At 34.5% G+C, this 25,158-nt stretch overlaps 3 protein-coding genes across 4 annotated transcripts; 2 read left to right on the top strand and 1 right to left on the bottom strand.

Moving 5' to 3' along the window:
- Positions 1–149: 149 nt before the first annotated feature.
- Positions 150–2,080, bottom strand: SDR2 (NAD(P)-binding Rossmann-fold superfamily protein). The gene is made up of 3 exons (XM_078304054.1): positions 1,754–2,080; positions 1,137–1,634; positions 150–708 (listed from the first exon to the last, which is right to left on the bottom strand). Exons 1-3 carry the CDS (start codon positions 1,921–1,923, stop codon positions 369–371), a joined length of 1,008 nt encoding a protein of 335 aa, XP_078160180.1. The 5' UTR covers positions 1,924–2,080; the 3' UTR covers positions 150–368.
- An 11,350-nt stretch (positions 2,081–13,430) lies between these two features.
- On the top strand, positions 13,431–16,620 carry LOC144555457 (U2 small nuclear ribonucleoprotein B''-like). Of its 2 annotated transcripts, none has more exons than XM_078303795.1 (6): positions 13,431–13,627; positions 13,866–14,038; positions 14,411–14,498; positions 15,012–15,079; positions 16,046–16,204; positions 16,300–16,620. In XM_078303795.1, the coding sequence occupies exons 1-6, from the start codon at positions 13,555–13,557 to the stop codon at positions 16,438–16,440; spliced, it is 702 nt and encodes a 233-aa protein (XP_078159921.1). In that variant the 5' UTR covers positions 13,431–13,554; the 3' UTR covers positions 16,441–16,620. The 2 variants fall into 2 exon arrangements, with proteins under 2 accessions (XP_078159921.1, XP_078159922.1); XM_078303796.1 differs by having other exon boundaries at positions 13,440–13,627; positions 16,052–16,204.
- A 1,627-nt stretch (positions 16,621–18,247) lies between these two features.
- LOC144555746 (uncharacterized) lies at positions 18,248–24,906 on the top strand. The gene is made up of 9 exons (XM_078304161.1): positions 18,248–18,545; positions 19,499–19,659; positions 19,749–19,872; positions 19,959–20,085; positions 20,212–20,276; positions 20,353–23,617; positions 23,713–23,790; positions 23,894–24,004; positions 24,601–24,906. The coding sequence occupies exons 1-9, from the start codon at positions 18,391–18,393 to the stop codon at positions 24,643–24,645; spliced, it is 4,131 nt and encodes a 1,376-aa protein (XP_078160287.1). The 5' UTR covers positions 18,248–18,390; the 3' UTR covers positions 24,646–24,906.
- Positions 24,907–25,158: the final 252 nt, after the last annotated feature.

Genomic DNA, 25,158 nt, shown 5'->3' with positions numbered 1-25,158 from the left:
AGCTTTGGGAAAAAAATTATGATTCCCAATTTCGAAGAAAAGATGGTAAAATATTTGCACAATGCCTAGGGCCATGAACACTTACAAAATAAAAAATATATGATTCCGACGTCAGCTGTTGCCTTATATAGTAAAAATAAAAAAATTGAACCCCATTAATTGTTGCTTCGTTAAAGGAAACCAAGTCTAAGCTATCAAATACAGATTCAAATTAAAAAAAAAAAAAAAGGTCTATCCAATTGGAAGGACCCAAATGTCAATCCCTCCCATCCCTATACCCTATGGGGAAAAAAAACTAACAAATTTCAACTCACAAGATAAAATCATTCTTCAAAAATTCCAAAATTAACCAATGATTAATTCAACACCTAAAGACCAATGAGGTTTTTTGAGCAAGTGGCCCCTCCATCAACAACCAAATTGTGTCCATTAACATACTTGGACTCATCACTTGCCAAGTAAAGTGCGGCCTCGGCAATGTCTCGCGGCCGCAATGTTGAACCCTTAAGAGTTGCGAGGCACCTTACGGTTTCCTCCGTCTTCATGACCTCCTCAGTGCTCGGTTTGCTAACCATTAAAATGCTCTGACCGTCGTCTCCTTCAATCTCCGCCTCTTTCCATGCATTGACAAGCATGGATGTCGCCACTCCGAATGGCGAAATGCAGTTGACCCGGATTCCGTATGCGCCAAGTTCGCATGCTGCATTCCTGTTGTTTTTGCAAGATGTAAGAAATACTGTTTTAGAACAAAATTAATTGTTGAATAGATCTTTACTTTTAAATTACAATATTATGCAATACAAAAGTGAAAATTAGCATGAAGAAGATTTACAATGCCTATTTACATGTTGTTTTTTTCAGACTAGCTTTTGCCGTAATGTTATCTCTACCATATATATAGAGTACCATATATATTGATACTTGTAATACAATGATTGAGGTCACCTAATCACCTACTTATCTTCAGTTGCATTTAATAATAATATCTTTTTTAGAATTGCGCTATTGTTTTCTACAAATGGAATTAATTTAAGAGCAATTGCAATGGTTAGTGCTTCGCTGTTCTTTCTATATATGCAAATTGAAGGAAAGAAACAAAAGGCTAAGAAAAGAAACATCAAGTGGTTCGTCGGTACCTGGTGAGACCAACTACGGCATGCTTAGACGCAGTGTAAGCATGTGGTCCAAGCCCACCTAACACACCAGCTACGCTCGCCATAGAGATCACACACCCAGTCCCACGAGGCACCATGACTCGAGCCGCATGCTTGATTCCCAGAGCAGAACCTCTCACATTGACCCGCATAACCCGATCAAACTCATCAGCGTCGAATGACATTATGCTCTTGGCTACACGAGTTTGACGTCCCAACACACCCGCATTGTTGCATAGTATGTCAAGCTTGCCGTAACAGGAGATGGCATGGCCAACTACATGTTCTATGTCAGATTCTTCTGACACATTGCAATGCACAAAGGAGACATGGGGACCTAGAGAGGCAGAAAGAGCTTCTCCTGCTGAATCATCAATGTCAGCTATGACCACTCGTGCACCATGCTGCACGAAAAGTCGCACAATTGCTTCACCGATGCCATGAGCCCCGCCGGTTACAACCGCAACTTTTCCTTCTAGTCTGTGGAAGGTGAAAATTAATATGTCAAATTCAATGCAGTTGGGGGCTAATAGAGATAGAGGCTCATTAATTGAATGGAAACATGAGAAACGAAAAATAGAAAAGGACTGGTGCAATACCTTTTGTGGATTGGAATTGAGGTGTCCCACCCCAATATCGGTGAGGCCGGTTGGTTCTTTTCGGCCATGATATTAACCGACGGCATGCTTTGCGTGGTGGTAGGAGATACCGGTGAAAATGGAAGTGAAACTGGGAGGCCTATATCACTAGAGGAGGTACAGAAATGCATTGGATATATATAGTCTTCCTAGCTAATGCCTATATATACATCTATAAGGTAGTACATTATGCTTCATAGTCTCTCTAATATATACATGTATAGAGAGGTAGATGGTAGAGTTGCCGGTATGAGAAAAAAAAAATTAGCATTCAACTTTTCTTGGAGAGACGCATTCCACGAAATTCCCAAGACCTTGCTTTTGACTGTTCTCCATTTCGTATTTTCTAATCAAATGAAGTTCCCTTCGAGATTTCATAAAATATAAAAGAAAGAAAAAAAGAAAGGGTACGTAGAATAAAATAAAGAACAGTCGGCTAGATCAGGGAAGCGGCAATAATTTTCTCCTTACTTTTTTTTTTCTTTCTAATTTTACGGGATCATTTTAAAAAGCATAAATTCCTTCATGTAGCTTTTAGAAAGTTTGAACTACGAAGGCCTGATATTAAAAAAACATGAAATTAGCTGGTCCTGCTGCACCGTGTATCACGAGGCCACTGTTTATTTTATATTTTATTTTCTATGAATTTAAATTAGGAGAATAAACTGACCACTAAATGATTTCATATAATTGGTTTCTATAGGAAATTCTCAAATCTAGTTTTTGGTGGATTTCTTTGGGTTTGTTAGAGGTTGGGTTTTGTTTAATTTCCAACAGTACCATTTTTATTTTTAGAAACTTATATATATTATGAGGAGAGATCAAGTTACAATAATTTTTTAGTTACAACAAATTACAACAACTATTTTTTACATTTTCAAAGTCCAAATCATCGATCCAAACTGTTAGATGTGATATCTACAATAAAATATACTTGGAGACCAAATTTTACATTTTTCGAAATTTTTTTTTTTTTACTATTAATTAAGATGGGTACAAAATTCAATAGTCTGAATTTGACTAGTTTTTGTACTCATCTTAATTAATAGTAGAAGAAATTCAAAAAATATAAAATTTGATCTCCAAACACATTTTATTGTAGATATCACATCTAACGGTTTGTATCGACGATTTGAATTTTAACAATGTAAAAAATAGTTATTGTAACTCAAAAATTATTATAACTTAATCTCTCGTATATATATTTTAGAACTCTGGATAAGTATATTATTTTTTTTTTTTCCAGTGATGACGTTTCCTGCGTTGTCATAACTTTTTTATTTTTTTATGATAGACAAAACGTTGTACTACAAGACAATGCGTACCAGCTCGAAGATAGCTAAACTCGCTGACCGTATATAGGAGGATCATAAAATATATATATTTAAATAGTAGGCTAGGTCGCTAGGATATCTATAAGCGGTTGGACCTTTCTTTCTTCCCTTTTTATTTTCATACAAAGTGGTTTGGTTACGTCTGTCTTTGAGCTGTACACACTACACAGTCACAATTTACTAAGGCCATGTTCGGCAGCTGTTGAGAACATGAATTAAAAATTTTGAACTAAAAATTACTATTTACGTAGAAATTTTTTTTTAATATATACAGTAATGTTGCATTTTGCTGCCATACAAGACCTAAATGTGCATTTGTTGTTAGGTATTTCTCAGATTTATTAATGTCCAATCAGATAACTATCAAGTACAAGAGCTGTAAAAAAAAAAATTATGATTCGTATGCAATTCGAGTCGGATTTAATTCGAATTGATTGATTCATTTAATTAATGAGCTGAATTTAAATATAACAAACTCACTTATTGATAACTCGAATTACATAAGAATTAACCAAACCCTCTAATCTCTATTCTAAATAACTATGAGTTACTCCAAAAAAAATTACGAGTTTGTGCTTATGTACACTCTTTCTAGACCATTTGTTGCCATTTGATTGATAATTTAAATTTGTGGTGCATAGAATGACAAAACAGTAAAAATATACAAAAATGAAAAATTAATTGCATCAAACGAGTTATAAGTCAATCCGAATTAATGATAATTTGAACTCAAATTACATTTACATCACATTATTATCATCCCAATTAATTAATGCGTTGAGCAGAAATTGAAGTTACCTCATTCAAATTCGACTCGTTTACGACACGAAAGTAATTACTCGTCCCGCGAAATACTCTTCGTCTCTTCCCCTTTTTATCTTTTATGCAGAGTAGAGTACATTTTTAGATTATTTAAATTTATATTAAATAATATGCACTTATTTGGTCAATTTGGTCAATACACTGAGTTGTTACGGAACATGTATTTTCTATATTTTAATATTAAATATGTTGGAAAAATATGAATTGACCAACTAGTTTTAAATCTGAATTTTGATCACTAAATAAATAATAATTATATAACAAAATATAATAAAGAATATAATTAAAACTTTATTACCCGGAACTGCAAAATACGGACCTAAGGCAACTTCTCGTCCTAAGTGCAGGAATAATCGGTTAAGATTGCCCCAAATTATGCCGGTATTCCTCTGCCTGCGGGCGCAACCGTGGTAGAGGTTGATGTAGCTTCTTTTAACAATGATAGCAGAATAATATGTTTTCTATAAAGAAAATATTTATTTGTGGAAAAATAGAAATTAAATTTATGAATTATAGAGCTAATAGGAAGAGCAAGAGAATGTGAATTGTTGAATAGATTATTAGATGATTTGCTCTCTAAATATTGTGTGTTATTTATAGACAAATAACATATACACAATTGTAAATTAATGACAATTAAAATATTCATTCATTCTCTTACTGTCAAAAAATATATATAACGTTAAAAATGAATGCTCAAATAAATAGCTATTACATGAATAGCATCAACGGATCAAATAATAATTGCTATTCATGTCAATAAAATATGTGGACCAAATGAATAGCTATTACTGTTTATTTTTATTAATAACAATTAAAGAATGAATGCTATTTAATTGTGCATCAATGCATCAAAGAAATTAAGCTCTATAACTCATAAACTTAAAAAACATTAATATATTTAATTACATATATTTTGAGTTTTAAAATAAATTTTCAACAAAATATAGAGGGAGGTTACGGTAATATGGATATTACAACGGTATTACTCATATTTTTATTTTATTTTTAAGTTTTAAATAGTAGATCTAAACCGTTCACTATAACCTTCATGTAAAAACATATTTCAATTTAAATTTTACATATTTTAAAAATTTAACCTTTTGTTAGATGGGTAAAAAAAAATACTTGACTTGAAAATTCTCCACGATTCAAAAGCAATGATTTATATATTATGTAAAAAATAATAAAAATAATTTTAAAAATGTAAAATTTGGTATGCAAATATATTTTCATATAGACATAATGTTTAACTGTTTGATCGACAATTTGAACTTAAAAAATAAAGATATAAATCTATGGTATGTATTGATCATTAAATATGAGTTGGACTAGTTAATGTAATTATGAAGTAAAGACATTTTTTACTTCACCCCAATATTTTTATTGTTGAAATTCAAACAGTCAATTTAAACCGTTCAACATAATCTCTATTTTAAATTTTTTTGGAGACCAAATTTTATATACTTTTAGTTTATTTTATCATTTTTTTTTAGATATTACTTTTTGGATGGTTGAGAATCTTCTGAATCAATGGGATATATACCCATCTAAAAACATAGTAAAAAAATTCTAAAAATGCAAAATTTGGTATCCACACAAATTTTTATATGGAGATTATGTTAACGGTTCAGATCGACCGTTTAAAATTAAAAAAACAAAGACATGAATGCAAAGTACAAAATAACTTTTGTCAGGGTAGAGCTAGAAAATTTAAATAGCTGGGAAATAAAATGTAAAAATAATACATTCTTACATATACTCATTTATTGACTATACTTGACTGTTATACTTAGATATAAAAATATATTTAATTATTGTATAATACATATTTAGTTAGTATATAATACATTCTTACATATATTCATTTCTTTCAAAGGTTAGACGAAAAATCAGTGGGCGGAGTGTGTGGGTGCCTGGGTGGGTTGGGGTGGGGCGATTAAAAATTGAGAACTTAATTAGAGAAGTATATATAAGAATATTACTTTTTATTTGATTTATTTGCACTTTGGAGGTCGTTTATATTACCTCCTTATGTAATTACTTCTACGTAACGTTTTCCTTTTCCGCGTAAAAAGGAGACCAGACCACTCAAAATCTTTGCTTGTTGAAGATACTGTATGAACTAAAGAGAAATGACACCCAGACTTCTCAAAAATATCTTGTTTTTGACATTTGAACGGAAAGAGAAGTCAATAAACAAAAAAAATACAAAACTTAAAATAGTACTTTATTTATTGGAAATGACACCCAGACTTCTCAAAAATATCTTGTTTTTGACATTTGAATGGAAAGAGAAGTCAATAAACCCCCCCAAAAAAAAAATACAAAACTTAAAATAGCACTTTATTTATTGGAAAGTGAAGTCTTAACTAGACCTATTTTCATAGTCAAAAGTCTCTTATTTTGAGTCCTGAACAATGGCTGGGGAGAATTTGAGTCCCGGAGCAGCGGTTTTGTAAACAGATGATTCGCTTGTACAGCTGACTAATGTGACTAATAATGAGTCATCAGATAGCAGGATTTCTCATTAATTAATTGCCAAAACGAATAAGTGGTATCTGTAATTAGTTCTTTAATTAGCGTTTTATGAATATGCAGTATGGCTTATTCCTAGCTGTTTAGTTCTTTGCTTTTGAATTGGTACCAGATTGTTAGTACCGGTTGCTAAACATTGCATGGATTTTCTATTAATGAAAATCGGTGGATCCCCCGCTTCTTAAAAAAAAAAATTAATATGCAGTTATATCTTCTATCTACTGTTTACTTTTTTGTTTATTTTTTTTTCTCTTTCTTGTAAACTTTTTTATTTAATAAAATTTACTACAAAAAATTAGTATTTAATTTAGTGACTATTAATAATATTCTCTATGTAGAAAATCGTAGGTCCAAAACTCAAATGAGATGAGAATCCATATGAATATCAATATATAACTAAGGACTTGACTTTTAGTTTTTCTCAAAAAGAAAAAAAATATATATATATTAGAGTGAGGCTAAAATACTTTGCAAAACGCAGAATAGTTTAAGCTTTGAATTAATATATCTATTTAAAAGTTCAAACAATCAATCTGAACCATTAAAAATGACCTCTACATAAAAATGTAATTGGAGAACAACTTTTACTTTTTTAGAATTTTTTTACTATTTTTTTAGATAAGTAGAACATCACCCGATCTAAAGATATTGAACCATGATCCGAAGTAGTGATTTTCTACATACCTATTCAAAAAATAGTAAAAAAAAATCTAACAAATATAAAATTTAGTCTTTAAGTACATTTTCATATAAAGATCATATTAAGCGGTTCAAATCGAATATTTAAATTTTAAAAATAGAAATATAAATTCATAACACTGACCAATTCGCACTTTGCAAATTACCATAACCACACTCAAAATATTACAAAACCGACTGTTTAAAATATTCTTTTTGTAAAAAGAAAATTGATAGATAATTAATATAATCATCGTTGCCATTAATGTTATTAAAATTGAATCGGATATCAATAATTAGAGTTAAAAAAATGTGTCGTGTTGTGACTAACATGCTGTAATTTTGGTCTCATAATGTACTGTGTTGTGATCACTTTTACTTTTATTTTTATTACTTTTATTTTATGACTACTTTATTATTACTTATCTTTATTGTTTGAGTGTGATTGGATTTCATTTCTAGCTTACCCCAATTCGTTTGGGACTAAAGGCTTGGTTGTTGTTGTTGTTGTTGTAATGTACTGTGTTGTGATCAAGTTAATGTTTCATGTACTGTGATCAAAATGTCTAGGGGTGGTCACAGCATGCGAATGGTCACGCAGTGCCCAAACGTGACTTGCGTGACCATTTAATCATAATTTAGGTTAGTTTATTCAAGATCTAACGGTTCTAATTACACGTAACTTGCGTGACCACGTGTCATGCCATGTCGTTACTAAATCTTTCGTGTGACGTGCAGTGTTGTGCTAAAATTTTAAAAGATGATTACGGTATGCAAATAATCACAACACAGAATGTGCAAATCACAGCACGTAACTGACATACATAATATGTCGTTCCGTACTATAATCGTGCCGTTCTGTAACAGAGCCGGCTCCACCATTCCCCCCCCCCCCCCCCCCCCCCCCCCCCCCCCCCCACCACACACACACACACAAATACTCAATCAATAAGTCAAGACTCGGATCAATAGTTGAACCGTTGGAGAGTCATTCATTGCGTACATTTGGATGATGTTGTTAACACAATATCAACAATCAACAACCTCAATAAAGGGGGGTTCCAGTTGGTCAATATTGTCAACGCTGTTTAGTATAGCCAGTTAAGGCATTGGCTCTCCCACGGTAGAGTAGGGGTTCATTTCTGCAGTGGAACAGGATTGAGGTATGGAGGTGTGTGTACTTTAAAGGCTATTCTCAAAAAAAAAAAAAAAATTGGTCAATATTCAGAGACAGAGAGGCATGGAAGGGCTAGTCGGAAAATTAAGGAACATTTATATTGATCTCTATACTTCCTTCAAAGATTTTTCCCATTAAAGTTTCTGCAGATTTTTGCTTGGAATTGGGTTAGTAGTACCCATGTGGTCATTCTGAAGGAACCGAATTGTAGTGATATCTATGTATATTTGTAGGAATATGTTATGCTATACGTAGCATTGAGCATACTGACAAATGAATTATTCGGGTTCGGTTCGGCGAGATCAAAAATTCGTGATTTGGGTATAATTCGGGAATGATTCAGAATTATCCGGATCAGAAATCTCAGTCCTGCAAGGGAGCAAAAAAATAAAAAACCAAAAAAATAATTGTTCTTAGAAAAATCCAGGAAAAATTCGTGAATAATTCGTAAAATTCAGGAAAAGTTCGTAAAATTCGGGAATTATTCGGGTTTAATTCGGTCAAAGTTCGGTCAACCGAATAATTCGGTGTTCGGTTCGGCATCACCTCAAAAAAGAATTAAACGGGTATAATTCGGGTACCTTGTCACTATGGCATAGAGGGCCGCCGTGCAACGGCTCAATATTCGACTTTTCAAAATCCTAACGGTCGATCCGAACCGCTCATCTTGTTCTCCATATTAATATGTGTTTGGAGACCAAATTTTACATTTTTTGAAATTTTTTTTACTATTTTTTTAGATTTATTGAAAATTGCTGTTTTTTTATGGTCCAGATTTGCTGAAAACAACGATTTTCAATAAATCTAAATAAATAAAAGAAAATTCAAAAAATGTAAAATTTGGTCTCCAAACACATATTAATATGGAGAACAAGATGAACGGTTCGGATCGACCGTTAGGATTTTGAAAAGTCGAATATTGAGCCGTTGCACGGCGGCCCTCTATGCTACGCGTAGCATGCTAGCAGGTTCCATTTGTAGGAATATGCGTAGCATAGAGGACCTCCGTGCAACGGCTCAATATTCGACTTTTCAAAATTTTAACGGTCGATCCGAACCGTTCATCTTGTTCTCTATATTAATATGTGTTTGGAGACCAAATTTTACATTTTTTTGAATTTGTTTACTTTTTTTTAGAATTATTAAAAATCACTATTTTCAGTAAATCTGGACCATAAAAAAACAGCGAATTTCAATCAATCTAAAAAAATAGTAAAAAAATTTCAAAAAATATATAATTTGGTCTCGAAACACATATTAATATGGAGAACAAGATGAATAGTTCAGATCGACCGTTAGGATTTTTAAAAGTTGAATATTGAGCCGTTGCACGGAGGCCCTCTATGCTATGCGTAGCATGCTAGCAGGTTCCATTTGTAGGAATATGCTAATATGTTATGCGTAGCATAGAGGGCCTTCGTGCAACAGCTCAATATTCAACTTTTCAAAATCCTAACGGTTGATCCGAACCGTTCATCTTGTTATCCATATTAATATGTGTTTGGAGACCAAATTTTACATTTTTTCGAATTTGTTTACTATTTTTTTAGATTTATTGAAAATCACTGTTTTCAGCAAATCTGGACCATAAAAAAACAGCAATTTTCAATAAATCTAAAAAAATAGTGAAAAAATTTCAAAAAATATAAAATTTGGTCTCCAAGCACATATTAATATGGAGAACAAGATGAACGGTTCGGATTGACTGTTAGGATTTTAAAAAGTCGGATATTGAGCCGTTGCACGGAGGCCCTCTATACTACGTGTAGCATGCTAGCAGGTTCCTATATTTGTATATTTAACCAACGAATTGTCAGTAATAACCAAACAAATTTGTATATTTGTATATTAAACCAAACGAATTATCAGAATTTGTATATTTAATCAAATTAAAACAATCAATGCTTCAATCATCTAAAGATTCATAAAATATCATGGTTACCATTGTTCTTTTAGAATTATAGCTTTTAGAATGAGCAAGAATTAAATCATAAATTGTAACATTTGAGAACGAATATTTTATTCAGTTGTTCTATTAATTCAACCGTTTAAGTTGTACAAATATTATTTTCAATAAAGATGAGATCAAATATTCCAACTTAAGAGGAGGGTTCAAATGCACCGTATCTTTCAAATCTTTTTTCTCCGTTTTCAAAGTCCGAATAGTCAATCCAAACCGTTAGATGCAATCTATATATTAAGATGTGCTTGGAGACCAAATTTTATATTTTTTGAAATTTTTTTACTATTTATTAAGCCACTTTGAAAATCACTGATTTTACATTTTCTGGACCATTGGATCAGTGATTTTTCAAAGTGGCTTAATAAATAGTAAAAAAATTCCAAAAAATTTAAAGTTTGGTCTCCAAGTACATCTTAATATATAGATCGCATCTAACGGTTCGGATTGACTATTCGGACTTTGAAAACGGAGAAAAAGGATAGGGTGCATTTGAACCCTCCTCCCAACTTAAATATCTACCAAAAATTTCTACAATTGAATTTCAAATTGAGACCAATATAGAATTTTGTCTTTGTCACAAAATTAAAGATTGATTTTATTATACAAAATATTTTGTATAGTTGGTATACCATTTATATATAATTATATAGTTAAAAAAAAGTTGCGCAACAATTGAAACCATTTGAATAATTCACTATATTTATAAAACAGTGAATAACATATCGAACGCAAGTACCTCGAATTTGGTCGTCCTAGTTTAATATAAAATCATATATAAATCAATGATAAAAGCAATAGCAAGAATCTAATTCTAAGGTCATGTGCAGAACTTCAAATATCAGGGATTAATGCTTCCAGTTGACCTTACAGCAGGAACTTAGTTGACAGACAATCAGACGTGCCCTCGGTCATTGGTCTCACATGCCCCTATCAATTATATTAAACGGAAGATCCCATAAAAAAAAAATATATATATATATATATATATATATATATATATATATATATTAAACGGAACATAATTTCTTATCTAAAAAACCCTTATATAATCATCCTCTTGTCCCGGAATCTCCATTTTCGACTTTTTGGGCTTCTGATAAAGTTTCTTGTTAAAAAAAAAAAGAAAATTTCAATTTTTTTTTTATTAAAAGTCCTTAATCGTTGCATTAACTGAAAACTTATAATCCTTACATCAATTGTTTGTTGCCAGAATATAAAACAGACTACAACAGTCTAACAGAAGCTGGAAAAGTAAAATAGAAACTAAATAGGAAATAAACAGCCTAACACTAGCTAACAGGAAATGAAACTCATTCCTATTACTGTTGCAGATCCCTTCCTTGCAGCATCGGCTAAACTACTTGGAGAAATTCCTGGTTTAGAGTTGTTTCAATTTGTAGGTGTGCCACTGTGTTTAGAGGATGTGTACCAGCATCTGATTCCCCTGACATTCGTGCCCAGTTTGCTAAGGTGTGTGGTGTCTCGAGCGCCCTTCGCATGATATGCTTCATTTATTTTTTTATTTTTTTAAGGTTGGTGGCAATTACCGTAAACGGATATATTAATAAGAAAAGTATTTACATGGATATGCTTCATTGTTATCCTGTGTTGGTTATTTTCACAATATTTCGTGCTCAGTTTACAGTTTCAGCTGCTCGCCAAGAGGGTATATAAAAAATCTGTGTATCATTTATCGTTTCCACCAATAACAGTCTGATAATACACCGTACCTGAGATTGACATGTGTACCGATCATGTGTTGCAAGGCCTGCCACAATGCCAATGCTTCTGTTTGAAAAGAATCTGACCCTCCACTTTGGTATACTGAACATACTCTAGGTACCCCTTGAGATTGTAGATTACCATACCTGTTGCCACTCTTTGATTCATATCCCATGATACATCCACTAGGATCAGCCATTCTCCCTGAATTTTGTGTACCAGTTGCTGTACCGGTCTAAGGCTTGTTTTTGGTGATATAGCTTCTTCAAAATTCAAGGTAGCTGCTCCCCTCAAAATTGCTTGTGGTGTTGGTATTTTTTCCGAGAACAAATGCTCATTGCGCGCCTTCCACAATTGCCATAGGATATTGCAAACATAAGTCACCATCCTCAGTTCATAGGATATTGCAAAAATCTCTTTGATTTTACTTGCACACTTAATAAAACCAAAAGAACTGTTTTTTTAATTGTTGTATGTGCTGTGATTTGGTCCATATGGAAACATCGAAATGATGTTTGTTTTAACAACTCCATTGTGCATTCTGCTCGCAATATAATTCTAACTATTGTGTCTCTGGTTGCTTATTGGACAGGGGCTCTGTCAACAGAGATACAGGAACAGACTTCTGCATGGATGCCCCAAGACTTCGAAGCAATCCCACTGCAAGTGGTTAGTCCAGAGGATCAGCTGATGCTTGATTGGGTGACTGAAGATAATCAATAAGCTTACAAGATGCTTTGTGTTTTTTGTTATTAACTATATACTATCCTCAGCCAGAGATGTGGCTTACATACTTATCTTAGTTGGTAACTTTCTTATGCTGCTGGTTTATGATCTTTTGGTGCCTGCGTGCACAATTACTGTGGTATGGATTTACTTCTGCTGTTTTGGATATGATGCTAGTGATCAGTATCCTGATACTGGTATTTGAACTGTGACCTTTTGTAGCCCTTTTAAGTTTCAATATATTGAAACGGGCTTGGGCCTTTTTCTCAAAAAAATAAAATAAAATAGGATATTGCAAAAATTCCATGCTTGCTCAGTTCTATGGTTCTCAACGTGGGTAATCGATGAGTCCTCACCCTCTTCATAATCGTATGTACCGTTTGATTTTAGCTTCGAACCGTCCGATCAGAATCTGGACTAATTCGGCAGATGACTATAATGCACATTGCAGAGGATATGAATTTCTAATCGATCTGGATTTATTGGGACAGCACATCTAATCCAAAAAACAGAACATTCAGGCCCGACCCTTAATTGGATTGTCGGGTTTATTCAGGTTGGTTCCATTGGTCCAGTATCAAAGATCTGAACATAATTGGTCGCATAAACAAAATGTCGAACTTATTTGGGCCTTCAAAAACTTATTGGGCCCGTACGATATATAGAGTTGATTGGGCCTTAGTGGTTATATTAGAATTTTCAAGTATCCGCATGTTCTCACTGTAAATCCCTCCTGTCTCTCTCTCTCTCTCTCTCCCTCGCGCCGAGAAATCCTCCTCTCTTGTTAGTGGTCGCGGTGGCAATGCTGTCTGGCGATATACCCCCAAATCAGACGATTTACATCAAAAACCTCAATGATAAGGTCAAGAAAGAAGGTGATTTTTCTTTGGTTTTACCACTAATTTTCTTTTTGCTTGATACGGGAGACTTGTTACTCAAAACTAGGGTTCTTTTTGTCCGGATGTACGTATCTCCCTGTTTCGCAAAGTTAAGTCTTGGTTTAAGTACAGGATGAGTGAATAATGATTTGTTCTCTACTGAATGGTCAGGGTTTAACTAAAATTGGGCTAATAAAATTTTATTTTATTTTTGTCTTTCTGCTTGTACTTGTAGAGTTGAGACGATCACTTTACGCTTTATTCTCTCAGTTTGGAAGAATTTTGGATGTTGTGGCACTGAAGACACCAAAGCTAAGAGGCCAAGCATGGGTTGTATTCAGTGAAATCACAGCTGCTAGTAATGCCTTCCGTCAGATGCAAAACTTCCCTTTTTACGACAAACCCATTGTAAATCTTCTGAACTTAAGCTTGTTTTACCTTCTGTGAATATTTGTAGATTTTGTTTACAAGTTACACCAATTATTTTCCCATTATTATAAACATAATGAGTTTTCTGTAGCAGTATCCAACGATAAGGCTGGTATAGTTGAAATGGTAATGCCATGACAAGTTTCCACGATTTTGCCCCCTACTCCTTGAACAAACCCTTTGCCAGAAACATAAGTTAAAAATTTTGAATCGCTAGTTATAGTATAAGAAATATGAGTGTTATAGACAACAGTATATATTGCAATCTTACACTTTTTTATTTGTTAAAATTGGATATGGTTTGCGAGTTAAGTTTGATATGCTTTGTGCTTTGTTGGTTAATCCGTATAGAGGCTACAATATGCAAAGGAGAAATCAGATTGTGTGGCAAAGGCTGACGGGACATTTGATAAGAAGAAGAAGAAGCAAGAAGAAAAAGGTGATAATTATAATTATAACTATTCTGTTATTGTTAGGCAATTAGATTTATTGAAAAATGATACAAGGCAATGCTTGAAGGTATCTTACTGAGAAAGAAAAATATTTTAGCCATAGTAAAATTTGGTAAATCTTTTGTGGACTTCTGACAATTTGTAATTTTAAATGTGGATGCCGAAGTGAGGGTGCCATCTTTTTTGTTAGAAGTGAAACCATTTTCTAGCAAGCCATTGTTCTCCCCTTTTTTCATCCTTTCCTTTTCCTGTTGACTGTTAGTTTTGGTACCTAGTCCTTTTAGTCTTGTACCTACTTCATACCTTGCCAGCCATACCGTATGGTAATAAATGCAATACTTAATTATAGAAATGTATACATATTTAATGTAATACCGTGACATCTCTGTCACATTAGTTAATTTTGTTTGTCGCTGTAGATAAGAAATATTTTCTGTGTTTGGCTAAAATTGCATTTGCATCATCTTTTTTCCCCTTTAATGTATACCATTTTTTGGTAGGAGAGAGAAAGCGCAAGGCTGAAGATTCTAAACCTAGTGCCGCAAGTTCTCAATCTAATGGAGCCACTGTAAGCTTTTTTGTTTTTCCTAATTTGGAAATTATTTTTGTTACCTCCTGTGTGAAAAAAGAGAAGAAAATAATGTAAGAAGGAAAAACTTCAAAATTGTATTAACCCTGATCTTGACAAATGAGAGCCTCTTTTATCGTTAATTAATAGAACTTTCTGAAATGTTCTAAAATAATACTAGTTGTTCCATTTCTCTCTCTGTAAAATTTGATTCTTCAATCAACTGTCCTAGTTTCTGCAGTAGCTGGTGGGGAGAAGAAGTTTTTCCGAGCTAATTCCATGATTTTCTATTATTATATGGAACATGTTTTCTTATGAGCTTGCTGGATATATATAAATTTACTTGGAATAGTTTGAAATGCAATTGATGTAAGGCACTGTGGTAAATAGTTGAAACTTTTAGGTAGCAATATGCAAAAAGCCAACTATACTGTTTAACAAAGTTTTGTTTTCATTTGTCAAAATATATAGTTTCATTTGACAACCAATTTTCTTTAATGGAGTGCTTGATTTCTACAATAACGTAGGAGGAATTTTATTGTCTTTTAGAGGATTTGATTTGGCTAGAAAGAGAGAGATCTCTTCAATCACTCTTTTACCTGCAAATGCAATGGTTGCATCTGGTTCACAACAATTGACTTGGAATTGGACATCCCATATCTAACAAAATGATTCGATTTATTTGTTTTCTATTTGACCAGTGCCAAGAAAAAGATTTAACTTGTAATGACTTGTTTTTATTCCTAAAAGCAAGTTTGGACTTTTGTGTAAGATGTTCCCAGTTCCACCTGGAACATTGAAAAAGCAATAATTGGTAGAGCATGATTTAATTTTATCCCAAGTGTAGTTAACTAAAAAACAATCAAGTGGCAGAGCTTGATTCAATATTATCCCAGCCTTTATGTACCCTACAAGTTACTAACTAGTCAAATTATTTCTGACTATCTTATTTTTCTCTGGAAACAGGGTCAGAACCAAGGTACAAAGCAAGCACCAACATCAGGGCCCACGGGGGAGGATTCAGGGGCACCTCCAAACAATGTTTTGTTCGTAGAGAACCTTCCGCATGAGACCACGAGCATGATGCTTCAGATCCTCTTCCAGCAGTACCCCGGCTTCAGAGAGGTGCGCATCATAACTTCTTATATTATTTACAATATATTATCAACAATCAAGTTTGTTATGTCAGTGTCATTGATTGTGATACTTGTGAAAATAAGGTGCGCATGATCCCAGCAAAGCCCGGCATTGCCTTTGTTGAGTTCACGGATGACTCCCAGTCAGCAGTCGCCATGCAAGCTTTACAAGGCTTCAAAATCACTCCACAGTTCCCCATGTCTATTTCTTTTGCCAAGAAGTAGATGCCTACTTTCTTGATTCATTTTGAGATGGTGGAGAGACCTTTTGAGTTGGCACCTTTGCAAGTTGTAGTGTTGTGATTGTTGACATTTTAATTGATATAATGCATTTGGTAATTATGTTTGTATTAGCTTAATCATAGGGAAAGATAGATTCTGCTTTAATTTATTACATTAATATTTTTGCGCAGTATACGAGGTGTTAGAGGCTTCTAACTATATTTTTTGAGAATATTACCGAAGCCTTCCAATTAAACAATGTTTTGTCTCGTCTTTAGTATGCAATTACCTATTTCATGAAGGCTGATTGAATAGGCTTGCAATTTATTTTTCCAATACCTCCTATCTCGAAAGTAAATACAGGGAGGTTGGTATTGAAGAATTAGGAATTGACATGCAAGTATAAATGATATGATGAGAAGAGATAAGGAGGTGCTGATGTCAATGTTTGGCTAATCCTAGGTATGGTTAGCATGCTTTTGAAGTGGTGGTAGGAGAATAGGGAACGCATAATCGTAGCCTTCGCTTGAAGGCAAAGAAAAATAATGTATTTTCTCTCCACTAAGGAATATAAAATTTAGATAATCACGGGTTAGAGCCTAAGTAGTTGCTGCCATGATTGTTTTCAGAGTACACGGGTGTCATTCGTTATATTTATAATTTGATTTGTTTTTATTAGTCGGAATGAGAAGTCTAATTTTTATGTGGCAAATATCATCTCTATACTGTATGGCGAATCACAATACGCAGAAACACAATTGTTATTGGGGGTGTTCTATAATTTCTATTTTTGAAAAATTCACCTGCCAGTATATATTACTAATAATATGGGCCCTGGCCCCCTGCATACTTGCTACCAGATTCGTTTTTTGTTCTAGGCGATGAGGCATAAAGTGGTTGAATGGTAGTTACTATGATTATGAAATCAAACTAAAATTTGTGATAGATGATTGCTCCTGTGTTGTCCCATATTTAGACGATCCTCACTTTTTCCTGAATCTTTTAATATAAATTAGGTGATATTTTCACACACAGGTTTTAAAAAAATAACTGGGGTAATGCATAAAAGGCATGATGTGGCATTATATGGTTGGCATGTAGCCAACTACCAGACTAGCTTTTACCTCGTGCAAACTATACTTCATCTATCCCTATCAGGTCCAGATAACAGGACGCAGTATTTTGGCATCTTGGTTCATGTAATTTTGTTCTCTTTTGATCAATTTTGTTTTTGATTCTTTCTGGGAAGACTTGATTGGCAATATTCTCCCCCTCTGGTTCTGTCTGGTCCAGAGTTCACAAGGAAATGAATGATGTCAGAGGGAAGCAAGACTTGGTTAATTACCAGCTCTTGCCATTAATATATCTTGGGACCAATTTAGCAGAATCTCATGTTCGGATATTTATTTATTTCTTGTATTTAGATATCCATAGCTATACTCAACCTAAACCTAACAAGTACTTTAATTAGTTATATATCTGCTTTGCTACAGTTGTTAGAACATCAAAACATTACATAATGCAAGCTATGAAATGGAGCATTTAACCAAGTATCAAGCATCACCAATACTATGATACCCCAAACCTCTTACATGTGGGCCCAATTCAAAGTTAGGTACCATCTGTAGCCGTACATGAAAGAGCCACTTCTCATCCAACTCTTTAATTCCTCCTAAAGTTTCTTTCTTTCTCCCCCTTGTAATTATTTTTTTCTGATTTTTCAATGAGCCTTTAACTTCAATAAGTTGTTGGTGGGACCCAATCTGATACACATTAACTCTCATAATTTAACAGTTCTTTAATGACTTGGTCTCTTTCTCTCTCTCCCTCTCTCAAATCCAACTACGTCGTAGACTTTAATCTCTAATGCCAAAATGGCAGAAGGGTGATAGAAAGAGAAGTTCAGATACATATTTTTTGAAGAAAAGTTGAGATATATTTGTTAAAGAAGAGATGACAATGTATGGGTACGAGATACGAAACGAGTATGGATTGGGTGCAGCTGAGCTGTACAAAACGGTGTACCAAGACGACCCAGAGGCCATTCTCGAAGGAGTTGCCGTTGCCGGCCTTGTAGGCTTTTTGCGCCAGCTTGGCGACCTTGCCGAGTATGTCCATTTCTCCTATGTTTGCATTCCTTTTGCTCCTTTTTAAAAAAATTATGAATTTTGAGTGCAAAACAATCCATCACCAAACAGTCAGCAATGTATCCTTTCTGGTATAGCATACCCTTTTGCCCCTTGTGTAGCCATTACCGACTCTGTTTTGTTTCTTAGGTAGGATATGGTTTTTGTTACGATTGGATTGTTTTGTTTCTATGATAAAAGTTTAAGAAAATTGAGGCCTTGGTTGCTTGTCTCTGTATAAGACAAATTATATCTTACAAAAATAAAGAAGAGGGCAAAAAAGAGGAATACTTTGAATACTTTGATTAGCTTTTCTAGGCTAATGTTTGTAATCAGGATATCAATTGTCTATAGCCTATAGCCACTTTCGCTTATAAAGTTTATTATTAAATGGTTTTTTAATTAAAAAGGTATATTTTGTAATGCTAAATGAATGTTTGAATTAGAAGAGACTTCCAACCTTCAACGACAAACAATTAAAGTGAACATGGCTTTATAACTGAGCAACTTCCATTAGAACTTAATATTACACAATTATTCAAACTTATCAGCACAAATTGAAAGATTCTTATCCTCGGTCCGCTATACCATTTTGGTATTAATATTCTCCTGTTTAAAGTGTTTTTCTCTTTTCTGTGTTGGGCTTCTCATGACAATTATGAACATTAATTCGCCAAATTAATAAATTATTACTCTTTCATAAATGTCATCTACAGAATTAAACATTAGCATAGGGTACATATTGCACAATGTGTAATTATTGTGGCAGGTCAATACATAGATACGCATGAGCCGTTGAGATTTGATCGGCTATAATAGACAACAAAATATTATCATTAATTGTCTTCATAAAACATTACATAAAATTTCAGTTAACTCCTAAAAAATAAATAAATAACATGGAGTTCTAATTTTCCTCCAATCTGATAAAACAGGTTTGCGGCCGAGATATTTCACGGGTTGCATGAAGAAATAACAAACACTGCTTCAAGAAGCCAAAACATCATGCATCGGGTTCAGCAGTTGGAAGCTGACCTTCCCATGGTCGAGAAAGATCTCTTTCACGACAGATACACCGATTATGCATTGATGGAGGGTCAGTCTGCAAAATGATTAGAATAATGTCTCAGCTCCGATTCTCATTAAGAGCTTGATTATATGATCATTCTTTTTGTAATTATGTAGGAATAAGATGGCACCCCAATCTCGAAACAGATTCAAATATTGTCACTAAAGAAGAAATGCCATCATATGTCATGGAATATTACAAACAAAGCCGAGGCCCGCCCCAATTGTTCAGGCTAGATAAGTAAGAGAACAATATCACTGCTTGAACTATAGCTATATTCATGTGTGTATAAATGTAATATTCATACATATATTACCTTGTTGTAGATTTGATAAGGCCGGAGCTGGAGCGTGCTTGAAGAGACACACAGATCCATCCTTTTATAAAGTTAATTTATCAACCTATGGCATAACGCAAGGATACCGTAGAGAACCCAGAACACTTAAAGTAACGGTAATTGGTCTATTTAACTAATTAACCACGGTAAAAAGAAAATTATGTCGTTGCATGTACCACAATTACCTTTGCTTGTACTGTTTCTTCTGAAAGCAACTGAACATATTGATTTTTTTGTTCCAGAGGAAACTAAATCCAATCAGCACTGATATTGCAAGGTCACTAAAGATGCAACAGAATGGCTCCAGGTAATCCTCTTCTCACTTCTCATATCATACTTTTGTTCTGCTCAATTTTCTTAAAGCCAAGATACACTTCATACAGACCAGAGATAAGCACAACAGACCAAGACTTGGATGAAATTCATCTTGGGCGTGCAAAATTGAAACCGAAGCAATTTAATGGCTCTTTAATGGGCCACATGCAAAATCTCCTCGAAATTGATTCACCAGCTCATGGAAGTTTTTCCGGAAGCATCTCTTACACAAGCACAGAACTCAAAAAACCAAACGGATCTTTCACCTCAGTTGAAAAAATCAGCACCAATAAGTTTCACAAGCGATTGAAAAGCCTAGGTTCTCTCATAAACAGCAACCGAGATGGACAGGATACATCCAGTTCTGACGAAAAGGATGATTCCCCCTCCAGTGAACTCCTTTCGAACTCTTCAACCACTCAACAATATCAAATGGGTTCTCCACCCGACCAGTATACTGAATCTGGTGATAACTCTGACAAGTACATTTCTGATGCAACTGCTAGTGAGGTTGAGTTCCTGGATGCTCTGACAGCCATAGTGGACTCTGAGATGGAAACAGACACTGAGGTCAAAGAGAAAAATAACCCCTCATTTGTTGGCGAAGAATCTAGAAGGTTCTCTTCTGAAAGAAAAGAGGAAAGAAATAATGGAGATAAAACTGAGCAAGTTACCAAAAAACCAGTTGCTGGAATTCAAGATGCCAGTGCTCCTATTTCCGATGGAGATTTTGGCAAAAACATGCATGAAACAGAACCGCATTATGTAGCAGTTTATTTTAAGAAAGTTGCCTCAAAGAAGGTGAGTTATGAAGAGAATGAATTTAATCGAGTCCCAACAAATGAAAATGGAGCAAAACCAACCCCAAAACTTCAAAAGGATTCATTTTCGCTCTCTCTTCGCCACATGGCGAAGCAACTTCTTGAATTAAAGCATGAATTAACTGAAGATGAAGAAGAAGAAGTAGATTCACAAGATTTGGAAGAAAATGAGGATGAGCTTTTATTTGACAGAGCCGATGTCCGGCAGTCTGGTATTGTTGAAAATGGTGAGCATCTAATTGAAAATGTGCAATCTAACGATCTGATTGGAGAGGATATGGAAACAACTGAAACCAAAATCAACCGTATTGTGGCTTGTTTCGGAGAAGATCAAGCCGATTTAACTTCTCATGAAAATGAGCTGCATGGGTTGCAGAATATAGATTCTATTGAAACTGAACAGTCATTTACAAGAAAAGAATTTGGTGAACATGAGGTGCATATAAGTTCAGATGTCACAGAAGATGGTGAGAAACAAGATGAGATGTCAATAGATGGCACAGTTACCAGGTACATAACTAAGGACAGAGTATCTGATAATGAAATATCTGAGGCTGAAAACCGACACTCAATCAAGACGGAAAAGGTAGATTCTGGAGAAGAATTGCATGCAGATGAGACCAGTGTAGAGTTGAATAACATGGAAAATGCTGAGGAAACATATGAAACAGCGATGGACAGTGTGGCGGGTCACAATTTAATGAGAAAACTGCACAAAACTGAGATGGCTGAGACCCAAAATCTAGCCTTGGTCGAAAAAGAACAAGAACTGGTTGATAGTGAGGCATATTTAGGTTCCCATGTTATGCAACATGGTGAGAAAACGTATCAGGAAGAAGTGATTTTTAATGACATGCCAGACAATCAGAATCTAAGCCCAGGAGAAGGGGAGGAATTTTGTGAAAGTGAAATGTATTTAGGTTCAGATAGGCTGCAAAATGTGAAGAAAAATGCTGAGGAGTTAATCAATGAAGAGGTGTCTGGTAGTGATGTGTCAGAACCTGAAAGCCTAAACCCAAATGAAAAAGAACTGTACGAAAGTGAGATGTATGCAGGATTGGATGGCAAAACTGTTGAAACATATGAGTTACCAGTTGATGGTACAGAAACTAGGAATCTGATTGAGGTGGAAGAAGATTTTGATTCTGGCATTGCAGAGTTCCAAATTGAAAACTCCATCAAAAATGGAGAAGAATTTCTTGAAAATGAGATGGACGTATTATCAGATGACATGCAACATGGTAAGGAACCTGACGAGATACCGACAATGGGTGCAGTTGATGAGAATTTAGTCACAGCAGATCCAATGCCAGAAAATTTGTTACAAGAACAAGATGATTTTCATGGAGATGAAACTGAAATTCCGGAAAGTGAATATTATTTAGATGAAGAGGGAACCTTATCCGACCACCAAACTGAACCGTGGGACTTGCACGTAGCGGTTGGTTTATCTGTCGAGGCTTTAGTTGATCGCTACAAGCTTCTAGAAGAAGAGATACGAGCTACTGAGATCACAACAGTTTTGCCTCGACCTCTAATCAACGATGACATTCTTCTAGAAGCTCTACAAAGTAACAACGAGCCTTCAGAATCAGAAGAAGAAGAAGAAGAAGCTCTACAAAGTAACAACGATGACATTCTTCTAGAAGCTCTACAAAGTAACAACGACCCAGTGACAGTGTTGGGTACTGAAATTGAAGATGGGGCGGTAACTCCAGTTGCATGCAACTCTGAGGTAATTTCAGTTCCTGTAGACCCAGTAACAGATTTGGATAATGAAATTGTGGATTGGGAGATAACTCCAGTTGCATGCAACTCTGAGGTAATTACAGTTCCTGTAGACCCAGTAACAGATTTGGAAACTGAACTTCAAGATGAGGCGGTAACTGCGGTTGAATGCAACTCTGAGGTAATTCCAGATAGAGTAATGATTTTTCCACCTGTTCAAAGCATTGCACCAACAAGCCATGCAGCACCAGAACAAGGAGATATCGTCCCAGCACTCCCTCCACTTCCACCAATGCAGTGGCGAATGGGAAAGCCTCCAATGGGCCCTCTCCCCAGTCTTGGCCCAATGGCCCCACCTCCCCCTTCCAGCCAATTCCCCCCCCTTCCCAATTTTAGCAATATGGGCCGGCCACCAAGGCCGAAATCGTCAAGGGTAGCAGCTAGGGAGAAAAAGTTGCACGAGGTTGAAAATGAACAGATTAAAGAAAACTTCATGATGATATCTGATACAAAAGAACTCCATAGCAGAGTTATGTTGCCAAGTTTGGAAAAAGATACATCAAGGAAGGGGTTTGCTAGTGTAGAAAAGACAATATGTAATGAAACAATCCTAAGATGTGAAGAAGCGCTGGTTAAAGAATTACCATTGAAAGATGAACCCTTGTCAACTGGAGATGACAAGTTAGAACGAGAAATGAAGGAAGAACCACGGAAGAAGGCACCCTCTGTTCCAATACCACCGAAGTATCCATTGTTTCAAGTTACATCTCATGATAGCAGCATGGTTAGGAACATCTTTCTTTTGCCATCTCACAAGTTATTTCATTTTGCCTATAACAATTTGTTTATTTATATTTTTATATTTCTAATGGGTTACAGCTGAAGAAAGCACCCACATTGATTCAACCTGCTAGCCGATTGATCACACCTTCAATGTTAGAAGAGATAAAAAACAAGGCAAGTATAGAAAATAATTTACTCTTATTAGATTTTGACTTTCAAAATATATATATGATCTTTCAACTTTTCTTCTCTTTTATTTTGGTTATTTCTGTGGCAGTCATGTAGTCTGAAACCAGTTATGGTGAGGAAGCCAAATTTCATGGCACCATACAATAGAACAAATTTGAAGGTGGCCGCCATGTTGGAGAAAGCTAATGCAATCCGTCAGGTTGGTCATTGTAATTACAATTAAATAATATCATTTAATTTAACTCCTCTATAATTAGGAGCATCATTGCCACAACACCGGAAATTTACAGTTTTGACAATTAACCAAGAAAGCTCAATTTAGTTTTTAGTCAACACACAAACTTTTAATTTTTTGACAATCACTTTGTAATGCAACTTCCATTAGAGCTTCTTTGACTGTTAACTTCTTATGAGATAAATGACTTGAATAACCCAAATTTCAATTAATAATAGGGGGCCATGTATTCAAGAAATCAGCAACCAACCAAGCAGTTACAAATTTAAATAATATTGCTTACTTTAGTTGCAAAAGTACAAAATAGACACATTGTGAAATTAGCAACACTATTTCAATCATACTAAACTGAAAAATAAAAAGAGGAGAACTAAAGGTATACTTCAGTCATGCTATTTGATACTTCAAGAAACTAGAATTCAGTCATAACTGTGAAACATTATAGGATAATTATAAAAACTAAAAGTTTGAGTCAGTTGGCAGATTATAAAATTTAATGTTTGGAAAGGTATCAAAGCCTTACATTAATCATGTAATAACTCAACTTATATAAAATGCAGGCTGTGGGAAGCGATGACAGTGACAATGACAGCTGGAGCGAGTGAACAATCAAAGGAAGATCTCCTGAAATTTTTTGGGATTATAGAAGAAGAATGCAATTGAGAAAATATTTAAACTACTAGCAGGAAATGGATCTACTCGTTCTCCTTTTCCCCTTCCTCTCTACTGTATATTTTTATTTCTGTTTCTGAGTTTCTGAAATGGATCTACTTGTAATCAGCTCTAATGAGAGGCACAAGATTCAGCCAGAGATTTGTATATGATAGACTAGTTGTTTTGTTGGAAATAATATTGTACAAGTTCAGAGTGTAAATCTGAGGGAAGAAAAAAGTCCATGCCAGAATAAAAAAGAGCTACTTTTAATGCTTTCCAATTAAGTTCTATATCAAACTGTAGTGCTCATAGATCCTATTATATTAGCAAGGTTTTCTCTGTTCTTGATATATCAAACAATGGTTTCGGTGGATTTGAATCCGGATGGAATAAATACAGAAATCAGTGACTACTGGCAATAGCAAAAGAGGAGGAAATGAAAGAAAGAGATTCGCAATAGTTAA

The sequence above is a fragment of the Carex rostrata genome, chromosome 6 (genome assembly GCF_964058835.1).
Source record: "Carex rostrata chromosome 6, lpCarRost1.2, whole genome shotgun sequence".
NCBI classification, from domain to species: Eukaryota; Viridiplantae; Streptophyta; class Magnoliopsida; order Poales; family Cyperaceae; genus Carex; species Carex rostrata.
Note: the sequence above shows the minus strand (reverse complement) of the source record. Positions and strands in the feature narration are given on the sequence as shown.

What these genes read in the sequence shown, in the direction of transcription:
- SDR2 (XM_078304054.1), bottom strand. Translation starts at nt 1,923, where the DNA reads ATGCATTTCTGTACCTCCTCTAGTGATATAGGCCTCCCAGTTTCACTT. An exon ending in TCAATTCCAATCCACAAAAG is followed by an intron (nt 1,635 to 1,753) that starts GTATTGCACCAG and finishes CACCTTCCACAG; the next exon opens with ACTAGAAGGAAAAGTTGCGG. An exon ending in GCCGTAGTTGGTCTCACCAG is followed by an intron (nt 709 to 1,136) that starts GTACCGACGAAC and finishes CAAAAACAACAG; the next exon opens with GAATGCAGCATGCGAACTTG.
- LOC144555457 (XM_078303795.1), top strand. Translation starts at nt 13,555, where the DNA reads ATGCTGTCTGGCGATATACCCCCAAATCAGACGATTTACATCAAAAAC. An exon ending in TGATAAGGTCAAGAAAGAAG is followed by an intron (nt 13,628 to 13,865) that starts GTGATTTTTCTT and finishes TTGTACTTGTAG; the next exon opens with AGTTGAGACGATCACTTTAC. An exon ending in CTTTTTACGACAAACCCATT is followed by an intron (nt 14,039 to 14,410) that starts GTAAATCTTCTG and finishes TAATCCGTATAG; the next exon opens with AGGCTACAATATGCAAAGGA.
- LOC144555746 (XM_078304161.1), top strand. Translation starts at nt 18,391, where the DNA reads ATGACAATGTATGGGTACGAGATACGAAACGAGTATGGATTGGGTGCA. An exon ending in CAATTGTTCAGGCTAGATAA is followed by an intron (nt 19,873 to 19,958) that starts GTAAGAGAACAA and finishes ACCTTGTTGTAG; the next exon opens with ATTTGATAAGGCCGGAGCTG. An exon ending in CATCTCATGATAGCAGCATG is followed by an intron (nt 23,618 to 23,712) that starts GTTAGGAACATC and finishes AATGGGTTACAG; the next exon opens with CTGAAGAAAGCACCCACATT.